General features: G+C 41.5%; 1 protein-coding gene across 1 annotated transcript in view; it reads right to left on the bottom strand.

The window, feature by feature from the left end:
* dok6 (docking protein 6) overlaps positions 1 to 11035 on the bottom strand; it is a 48041-nt gene that overhangs the window by 21602 nt on the left and 15404 nt on the right. The window contains exon 2 of the mRNA XM_029458139.1: positions 1678 to 1785. Coding sequence (XP_029313999.1) covers positions 1678 to 1785 — 108 coding nt within the window. The remainder of the gene's footprint in view (positions 1 to 1677; positions 1786 to 11035) is intronic.

Below are 11035 nucleotides of genomic sequence, written 5' to 3'. Positions count from 1 at the left end.
GAGGGATGCTAACTGACCACAACTAAACATCCACCTGGTGCTTGCATGCATTCTGGGAGATTGAGGAAATGCCCACGTTTTTGAGAAATCCTCTAATAATTACATGAGAGCAGAGTCGGACTGCAGCCACGCAGGAAACCCGGTGTCAGAGTCCCCTATCACCGGCTCTTATCTCTCATTACCATACAACAGTGTTCACGCTGCTACATCCTTTAACATCAGCTCTTCTCACCACCATAATGACACGTAATTGGAGAATTTCAAAGGGCTTAAGAGGTGGGGAGAGATATATCATATACTGGATTATTACTTTCAAAAGGAAAAGGCCCCAGAGGAGAAGATAAAGTTGCAAAATGTGTCTTAATGGATCCTTAACTTCATCATCTGTTTTATATGAAGATGAAAACAAGGCTCTTGGTTGGAGTGTGTAGTAAAGCTGAGTACTCAGTGAAAGCATTTATTCCAAATGTTCTGTTCTAATGGCCTTGAGGACGATAATCTCACGCCATAAATGCTGCATTTTACTGCATCACTTTCTTTAAGATCAACATTTGATCAAACAAAAACACATTTGGTGGAATAAACTAAATGTAAACACGTGCTGACACAGATGCACGCGTGCACATGTCGAACACAGATGTCAGCCCACAACACATTGTGAAATATTTCCCAGCATTTATCAAAGAGATGTGTTTTTCTGTCGAGATGGAACATTATTATTTCTGGTGCCAAAAACGAGGACATTTCCAGGCACGAGGAGACGGGGGAGGATCTGCACGTCTCCATCGCAAAGCAATACATTTATTACCAGTGATCACGTGTCTTTCTTCTGTATATATATATATATATATATATATATATATATATATATATATATATATATATATATATATATATATATATATATGTGTGTGTGTGTGTTATATGTTGCATATTGAGGCTACATTTAGACGATTTGATACATTCAACGCCTAAACACAAAGTCAGACTCCTCATCTTTTGTGGTTGCCAAATTGCAAATTGAAACTGTTGGCTGTCGTCTGATGAACGTGCTCGGCCGGAGTTGGTTCCCTGCGGAGCGACACAACAGGTTTATTCTCATCTTGGATTGAAGGGCAGATGTGCCGTTATATATACATTATCTGATCGTGTGATGGTGGCGTGAGACGAAAGGTCAGCGTGTCATTAGGAATCACACTCCGGAGATTATCAATATTGATTCTTAATTTCATGGCAATCTGCTCACTTCATGTTGCATTATCTGGAGCACTAAAGACCTTTGCTTAGTGAGACACCACAACTACATACTGTACGCTTGTTATGTACCTGCTTTTATTGTGAAGCACTGGGTAAACTTTGATGTTCGAAAAATGCTTTACAAAATAAGATATTATTATGGGTAAAATACCGTTTTTATTATTTATTATAAAATATATTTTTTATTCAAGATGTCACCTTATACTTAAAAATTATTTTTTGCATTTCACACTAGTTTCTGCCATTTTATAGATTTTATAGATACATTGATTAATAGAGAAAATAATTTGGACATTTATTGAAAATGCAGCCACAGATGATTTTTCTGTCTAATTGAATATTTGATTGATCATTTCAGCTGTAATGTTAATGTGCCTGTATTGCTGTGATCTCCGTAACGTGCTTCAGGCGTGTGCGTACCTTGTGGAAGCTCCTGAAGTAGGCGGCCTTCTCGTCCGGGTACTTCTCTAACCGCCGCGGTCCTTTACTGGAGGCCTTCTTGAACACCAGCCAACACCTCCGGAAGATCTGAGAGCACAGAACGAAAAAAAACAGTGAAACACAAAGAGGTGCAAACTGTGCAGAGAGCTTGAGCAGCCGTCACCACAGAATCACCGACCAGGAGAAGTCGTGCATGAACAGAAACGCCGGCGACTCTCCCAGAAGTCGAGCAAACTGTTTAGCACTAACATCCAGCGAACATCAAAGCTTTGCACACTTTGAAGTAGCTGTGAATGTTTTCACATTGATTCAAATATAGATTGTCTTCAGGGTTCATCCGTGTCGTTGAGCAGTGAAAGCACTGACGTTCATTAGAGTGATTATAAACGTGCAGCAGCAGCAGGAGAGTCAACGCAGCGGACAGAAGACGTGGAGAGGAAATGAAACCATTATGCCTCATGAATCAAACGCATCTGAAAATACATTTTATGGAAAGTATCTCATTCAAATATTATGATCTCATAATTAATGCATTTAGATAAAACTCTGGTCTGATTGTGCATTATCAGAGTTTTAGGACTTGACTAAATGCTTTAATTTCAGTCAATGGCAACTCCAATTACTCTTCCTTTGATGGTCTGCACGGAGCTGCTGGTGCTGAAGTATTATGGGCTCACAGGCTTCAGATTGAACTCACCAGTACATTAAAGAAGCTGTTATTCTCAGTCCTCCAACAAACAACTGATGAGATGAAGGATTAGGAGAAGTAATTAACTGGCTGTGTGTTCATGTGGAAGTTCTGCATGTGCAGGTTATTTTAAAAAGAACAATGAAAGAAGACGGACATTAAGGCGGCTCCGCTATTTGATTGTCTATTATTGACCATTAATGTGGTTTTAATTCAAGTGTTTGTTCACCAGCGTCCTGAATCCTAAAACTTAAAAGCTCACTAAAACGGCATTACAGCATAATACAAGAGGAACATTACAAATAAAAAGTACAGCAGGGATATAGATATTTAATTAGTATAAATGTTTCACTAAGAGGTAGGTTAGTAAATAATCCTTGATGTATTTAGTTTTTTGTTGTTATTAATTAATATCCTAAATTCTGGATATTTTATTGTTTCCGTGATTCATTTGTTAATTTATTTTATCATTTCTAATTGAATTCACTAGTTTAGTAATAAGGCAACAGGGAAGAAATGGGCTGCATTAAACTCCATGTCAGAATACAGTATGTGCATAGTACTGCATACACACACACACATACAGTTTACAGCAAGAGTTCAAACCAAACAACTCGTCTTCACTTTATAACTTAGTTTGAACCTGGAGTAATGTGCTTCTATTCATCACACACACGCACACACACTAAAATACATCTGCATTTTCTTTGTTTCTCAACAGTCTGACGTCTTATCACAGATAAACTGCACACGTTTATCTGTGTCCAGCCGTCATTGTAAAACATATCGTGTGCAAACAATGTAATCAGCAGAAGAAGAAGCACGGCTTCGTTTTCTGCTTTGACATGATACATTTTTCAGCTAATACTATTTTTTTTTATGGTTTAGGAGAATTTCTCAACCCATAAAGAAACACTTCATCCCTCAGGTTACATGAAGAGAAATTTAAATCACCACCTTTGGAGATTCATGGTTTTCTTTAGACAGCAACATCCCTGAGGGTCAATAAAAAGATTAATATCATTCCACTGTATTATCCCACAGCAATACTTTGGAAAAGCCAGATTCCTAAAACATAACTTTCCTCTCACAGAAAGTGTCAAGGTGTAAAAAGCCAACAGACAGAGTCAGTGCAGTGGAGAGGCAGAGTGAGTGTGATGGCCAGTAGCTTATGAGTCCTATGTGGCTTCCTATCTTTAATAGTGGGACCCTTCCATTTCCTGCTGCAGACAGCCGCTATCACTCTGCCTGATGTATGATTGCCCCGGGCTGCATGGTTGTGTTGGGGAACCATGGATGTACGATTAATTTGTTTACTCAGCTGGTGTACTTCATAAAGGGCCCACTGAGTTGAACTTGGCACTTTGCAGTAATTGACTAGAGTGGATCCCTCGGTCCTTATCGGTCTGCCTTGATGGGCCTCCATTCTAGTTAAGTGTTGCCCAGGCCCATTATAAACAGCAAAGCACACAGAATAGTGCACAACACCATCTCTAATGCACGGTGGATCATCCTCTACACCCACCATCAACAAAAGGCTTTCAAGAAGTAGCCTGAGGAAATAACGGGGCGATAAAATCTGACTCAAGATTGAGCATACTGTATTTATTTCTATAATTATGCATATAAAAATAAAGCCAAACCACAGCTTTGACAGAAAAACAAGCACACAATGTGAATCCCTTTCGACAATGGCTATAACCACATTTGGGAGTTTTAAACAGTGAAATTAAAGCTTGCCTCAATTCCCCTTTGGGAGCCTGAGTCAAAGCAATGCTGCCTGCTTGCTGCACACAAAGTATTTCACCCTAGGACTGCTCAGATTAAGTAATTATACCAGCACAAAAGCAAGCTCAGTGAGATAGCTTGTGCATAATAAGAACTAGGGGGTATGAATGGAGAGGGCTTAATTTTGCCTGTTCTACAGTTGTCAATGCTTTGTCGAGGCAGTCCTGTTCTCGGGCTGCTGGTGGGTCTTATTCACAGACACTCTAACACTGATTGTAATTATATAGATGAGAGAGAGACTCTCTGCTGGTCTGGTGCAACTCATTTAATGTGAACAGTGAAGAGTGCACGGCTGACATCCAGCCCACCAGTTCCACAGCAAAGTGATGATGAAGAGGACAGTTGTGCTGAAACTAGAAGCATCTTTGTTTTGGATCTTTGATTTACTGCCATCAAGTTTGAATATATAGCGATGTTACTAAGTTATATTACTTCCTGGTTCTTGCTAAATGTGTATTTAGTTTGTAGAGGAGACTGGACAGGAGAGCTTTACAATAGTCACGTCTACTAGAAATAAAAGCGTGATTCTTTGTGTCACTCTTAATGGTTGTAGGGTTTGTTGTTTTATTTTGATAGTCTCTCTCCTCATGGGTCCTGTGTTACTTCCTGTTTCTGAAGTTTCTTCCCCAGAGGCCTTATTGGCAGGTCTCAGTGTCAGAGTGATTAATGAGCGAGAGGCTCATTAAAAGTTAGCCAGAGAAGAAGGTCTCACCTGCACACACACCTTTCACTCAACACGCACCTGCTTAGAAACACACACGTACTGTTAGCACCACAAAACTCCCCAATGACAATTAAAATATATTAAAATATAGCCTCGATACGCAAAGTTATTCATGCGATCCACTGGTCAAAGTTGTGCTTTTAGTGAACGTGTGTGTGTGTGTGTGTGTGTGTCCTCTTCATTAATAAGCAAGCAGACCAAAAACAGAAATGAATGAGAGGAAAACAAATAAATCCTTTGTATGTCTTTATGGTTTATAGTGGTCTACATGTTTGTGTGTACGTACGTTTATATGCTGCAATAAAGTGTGAAGTTCATTATCACATATGAACCAATTTATTCCAACTTTCATTGATACATTTACAGGAGTTTACCTCCCGATATGTGATTTCCTTGAGACTGTGGAAGGTGCACATTCCTCTCTTGTGATGTTTGAGTGACATGGGTTGACTTGTGTTTAATCTTTCTGCTCTCACAGCTTGTCTGGGGACTTTAATTAAGAAGAAGGATCACATTTCCCCTTTAAAATGTATTTTTCTGCTGTAAAGTTAGTCGGTTCAAAGACGGGGATGATTACTTGTTAATCAACTTCACTAACAATATGTATATTTTGATTATGCTTCTTGAGAGGGAACATTTGATTCAGATTTTTTTTAATCAACCTACAATTGAGTATCATTGAGCTCCAAACGAGGGGAGATTGATGCCATCTGGTCAAGTGGCACTACTTCCAGAGATCCTCCCTGATTGGCCCCAGGCAGCAGGTGACGGGATAAAAGGGTTTGGAACTCAACAAACTGGTTGTTCTGTTTGTTCACTCTCCAGGGAAATGGAGGAACGCCAGTGTTTTGTTCACTGTGTAGGTGTTTGTCCTCATTAATTGTCTGCAGACGATCCTAAATGGAAAAACTTCATGAAAGGTCTCTGCTTTTCTGCTTTTTAATACGTTCATTGTCCATTCTTTCCTCTCACACTACCAACAAACATATTTATTTCTGAATCAGGTCAAATGTATATTGCTTCACATTCATATCAGATGTTTTGGCTAACATTTGCAATGTTGGAAAGTTGGCCAGCAATTTGTTTTCGCAAGTGTGACAAGATCAACATTTTTGAAAGGCAGATAATGAAAGCATCTTTCCGTTTCTGTGTTTTACACAGTTCTACTGAACCATACGAGTGGGCATCTATATACAAATATTAGTTTTGATAAACTTCTGATTCACTTCTGATAAAAGGCACATGACAACAAAGCCAAGAGTTACATGAAGGCAGATGAAACCTGACTCTTCGGTCTAAAACTGTATCTAGAAAGAGCAACATAATCCATGTAAACGACTTCTAGCATCCAGTGAAATCAGCAGTGAATGTATGTGGAGCCGGCCGGAGGAACCGCTTCCAATGATATGAGCATTAATTTGCCGTTATCAGTGGTTATCTGTATCATAGACGTGGGTTAGAAGGACCCTGCGACACCTACGAGTAGGTTCATCATGCCGTTATCATCTAGTCACATGGTTTCTCAGATAATAAAACAGTAATTATGACGGGATCAAAGGAGGAAGTCCGGTGACGACGTATCAAGAGCCATGAAGTCCGCTTAGAGTTGGTGGAGGATGGACGGGTCAAACAAACGCAGGACTTTCACCCAAGAGACCAGTTGACTTAGAGTTATTTTAACTGACTGCAAGTACGTTAAGTTACGTAAAACAAACGCAGGCATAGCCAACTTATTCCAACCCTAACCCTGATCTTATTCCTAACCCTAACCACGTAGCTGTGGCGCCCAAACGAAACTGCAACCGTTTCATATCGATTAAACTTCTGGTATACTGTTGGGTGCAGTTCTGAAACATTAGAGTCGTAGTAAAAGAACAACTGATAACGGCCATTTAATGGCCTGATAACCTTTGAAACGGGGGCACCAATCCACCAATCCACAATATGAATTCCGATGTTTTCACTATTATCACTACCGATTCAATTTGACTGATCTTGAGCAAATGTGGAAATTTGATTGTGAAGGATGTTACTTGAACCTCCAACGCTAATGAGAAAAAAGTAAACAGGGTTGAATGTGCACCTCTGAATGAATCTACATTAGTGAAACAGTGCATCACCACACAGTAAGGCAGAGTGTAAAATAGGCAGCAGCAAAAGCAACGAGCTGGAGAGAACATTTCAAGGGCAATCCCTTCACTTTTAGGCAGGTCTGTCTGTGGCAAGGAAAACACTTCAGGAGGCACTTGGCAAGGTGCAGCGAGTTCATCATCACCAGCTCCACTACCACAACCACACTGAGGCCGTTGTTCGGGGGACGGGAAGACGGATTAGAGCCAAAATACGATCACAGACAGACAGATGGAAGCAGTCTGTTGGATGGGCTCTTAGAAAAGGTTCAAAAGGAAACTGAGAGCACATCTGTCGACATATGAAACTAGAAGGGCACTCTAAGAGCGCAGACCTCCGGCAAGGCCATTTCCATAAGTGAAAGATAATGCGTGTATCCGCCCCGGGATTGGGATCCTCTCCATAATGTTATGAGTTCATCCTTGGCGCATGTTTCACACGTCCACCAACAGGCCTTTCAGTAACCCTTCTGACTGACATACAAACAGAAAACTGAACCTCATTGTCAGAGGTAGTAACTTTGCTTTATGGTGTAGACACATTTAATGTAACAATAAATGCCATTCATTAGACGAGAGTGTGTAAATCCATGACGGAGAGGTCGGGCGGAGAACAGACAGCTCATGGACCTCAGTAATGAGACATCTTTTAAGTGTTAGTCATTTTCTGTAAGTGGCTTCAGACACAAAGTCCATTCACTTCACGGAGCATTATCAAACTTCTGGCACTATTAAAGAACTGTCTCTCCTCTCAATAAAATATGGGTCCTATTTCCCCCACAGGCCAAATCGCTTGTCATTTGGATGAACTGAGGAACCGTCTGAAGACACAAAAATGATTTCCAATGACAGCCCGCTTCAGGTTAATGACTAATCACAGAATGAAAATAGCCTCCTGTTAAATTCTCAGGAGTGAACACTAGAACACAATCATAATGCCTCAGAGCTTCACATGCATTCACTATTCCTAAAAAGGGACAATGTTGGAAAGGTTTGTAACCTCTGGATGATTCATGTGTGCTACAAAACATGATTTGAAGATGATTGCTGCTGCACTTACTAGGCAATGCAAGACTTGAGAGCACTTCAATCAAGGCGGTCCAGCAACACTCAGGCATGATGATAACAGGCTGGATTTAGCTGGCATGTTGAATACTGAGTAATGTCTTCAGAACAACATATTTAACCTTGTATTCACAAAGACAACATAAAAGATTCAGCAGGGTTCAGTCTGCAGTAGTGCGGGTGAGGCGGTCCTGCTCGTTGTGCATAAGGTTCAGTGTTCCCCTGTTGATAATGACACCTGATGGACTATGACAGAAAGGGCCGACGATATCAGCTCCTGGTGCTGGCAATCAATTTCAGACGGTGGTGGGGTCTGTGCCGCGGTGTCCATCTTTATAATTAGATTTGTTATTCCGTCGGACAGTTGTTACAGCAATCATTGCGCCGATCACTCCGCCAGCATCAACCCCCCCCACCCTCCAGATCCTACTAGGAAGGTTCCAGCATTTCAACAATCCTCCGCTAAAAACATTTGTTCTAATTGCACCGGTGCTCCCTCACTCCCTGTCTTCCCAAGTCGCAGGCTGTCACCTTTGACTTGATACATAACATGCCCCCCTGTGCGGAAATAGATTTCCCGTGGTATCTAAAATGTTTGGACATCCCATAATTTTATAATTCGCCCCTGACTACAGCTGTTGGCTGGGTGGCGAGCCAGCCGCGCCCCAGTTAATCATAGATTACTTTATCTGGGCCATTCCAAATCCTCATGTGTAATGCAGTGCTACCTCAGCAGCAAGTAATCACCGCCCCCCACTCCATCCCAAACACACACACACACACGCACACGCACACACTCCCCCTCCTCACTTCTCCCAGCCTGATTCGTCTCTGTCTCTCTCCTCCTGCCCTTCTGTCGTCACCCTCTCGCTTCTAAATTTCTCCTCTCAAATTCCTCATCTCTCTCTTGTGTCTATGCATGATTGCACATTCTCATCAAACATGCACGAGCCAAACGTCTCTCAAAATGTAATATTACAGAATTAGTAACCCTTACTTTCCCTTGTTATGGCCTTGACTGTGTGGGTGGCACTACACTGGCTGTAAACTGGATGCTGGTCAGAATGTTGCTTAATATAAATATATATAATATATAAAAGGACAACAGGTTACAGCTCGTTGTCCTCGCCAGGAAGGGAAAATATCCGTCTCCCCATTATGACCACAACTGCAAGCGCAGGCGATATTAAAATGACCGTGTAACAGACAGAAGTAAAACAGGGCCAGGAAGGATGGAAAATAAAAAGAGAGCATGAAAGAAATAAAGTTTTCTGAAGAGAGGTTGGAGATGTGAAAACAATCATGAGGTGGTGAGAGCAGCTGCTGGAAAAGTGTCGGCAGAGGCCAGAGTTATAGAGGCAACTGGCAGCAGCCCGCCATTAGGATTCATGATGAATTATGCTCGGACTTGTGGTCAGAGCACGGAGGACAGATCGTGACGACGACCTTTTCCTGTATCGTTCACGAGAAACTCTTCCTCTTCAACACATCTCAGGCACAACATGCAGCTTGGAAAGCTACACCCCGAGTGTTTCTGTGCTTCCCATTGTCATGCAAATAACATTGTTGAGTGCAGGGAAAGTATTTTTACTGTTGTTCCTCATTACCGTGTGTGGGGGGGGGGGGGACAAGGGAGATGTTCGACTGTGCAGCGCAGCCTTAAGCAGGAAAACACAAGTAAAAATGTCACACAGTGTGTAATTCAGCCATCACGACTGCAGCAGCGCTTCTTTTTTTAAAGCATAGCACAAAAATAGCCGCCAAATTATTCTGGAGGATATGTAGGTCAATATTGAGGTTTCTCTCGCAGGTGTGAGGGAGTGAAGAGTAGAGGGCAAATGTTTTTAGTGGTGTAAACAGGGCAGCATATTGCTGGTGTCGCCTGTGGCTACGTCCACACTGCAGCCAAAGTACCAGATCATTCTGCACATATATGACTGCAGTGTGAACAGCACAACACAAGTAATATGATCCTTTCATCACTTTCATATGTTGTCCAAAATCAGATACAGGTCTGTCACAATTCTGCGCAGGCTAAAGTCACGTCACGATTCCTTCCACACCTTCGTACAGAAGAAGAAGCCATTGCTCCAGAAAAATATATAATGAAAAATTTGACCAGTTGTTTTTCCAAAATCCTGACAGACAAACAAACAGAGACGAAAACATAACGTCCTTGGCGGAAGTAATAACATTATACGCCTACGGTTATGAAGCCCCGAATTTGGCATTTTGGCCGTCGCCATCTTGTTTCTTTGGAACCAGAAGTGACACAAGAGGGTGGAGCTAAGTACAACTGAACACTGAAGACATTTCAGGGCGACCAAAATGTTAGAAGAAAGTGTTAAAGTTCTAAGATGAAACACCCAAACCGGACAACGTTGTGGTAACGACCTATCAATCACAGGTAGCCCCGCCCTAAAGCAGACGCTGCTTTATCTTCTATTTTACTCTAAATGTTTCCATAAGTTACTAAATGAACATCATGTGTTGAAGACTTGAAACTACAGATTGAGACATAAACTCATCAGGAAAATATTTACTGAGGTAATAAATCAAGAGAGAAGAAGAAACATTTTCTCATAGACTTCTATAGAACCAGAGGAGTCTCACCCTGCTGGCCATTAGACACAATGCAGGTTTCAATCACTGCATTGGATTCACTCTTCAGATCCAGATGTTGTCGTTTGGAACAAACAAAAAAATCAGATCTGAGAAATAAATCCAAATTGAGGACGAAGGTTTGCAGAGAGAGCATACTGACCAGCATCCACCCGGAGGTATCGGGCATGGGCAGAGTCAAACTGACAAAAGCTCGGACAAAGGATTACACGGCAATCATAATCCCAATATACCAACAGTTTCATAATGTCGTCATGTGGATTCTAGTGAAACGGAGGTTGGCAGTCACTGCGACGTACAGTATGCAAAGCAATGTATAAA

This window comes from Cottoperca gobio, chromosome 20, assembly GCF_900634415.1.
Source record: "Cottoperca gobio chromosome 20, fCotGob3.1, whole genome shotgun sequence".
Lineage (NCBI taxonomy): Eukaryota > Metazoa > Chordata > Actinopteri > Perciformes > Bovichtidae > Cottoperca > Cottoperca gobio.
This window is presented reverse-complemented; position numbering and strand designations above follow the sequence as displayed.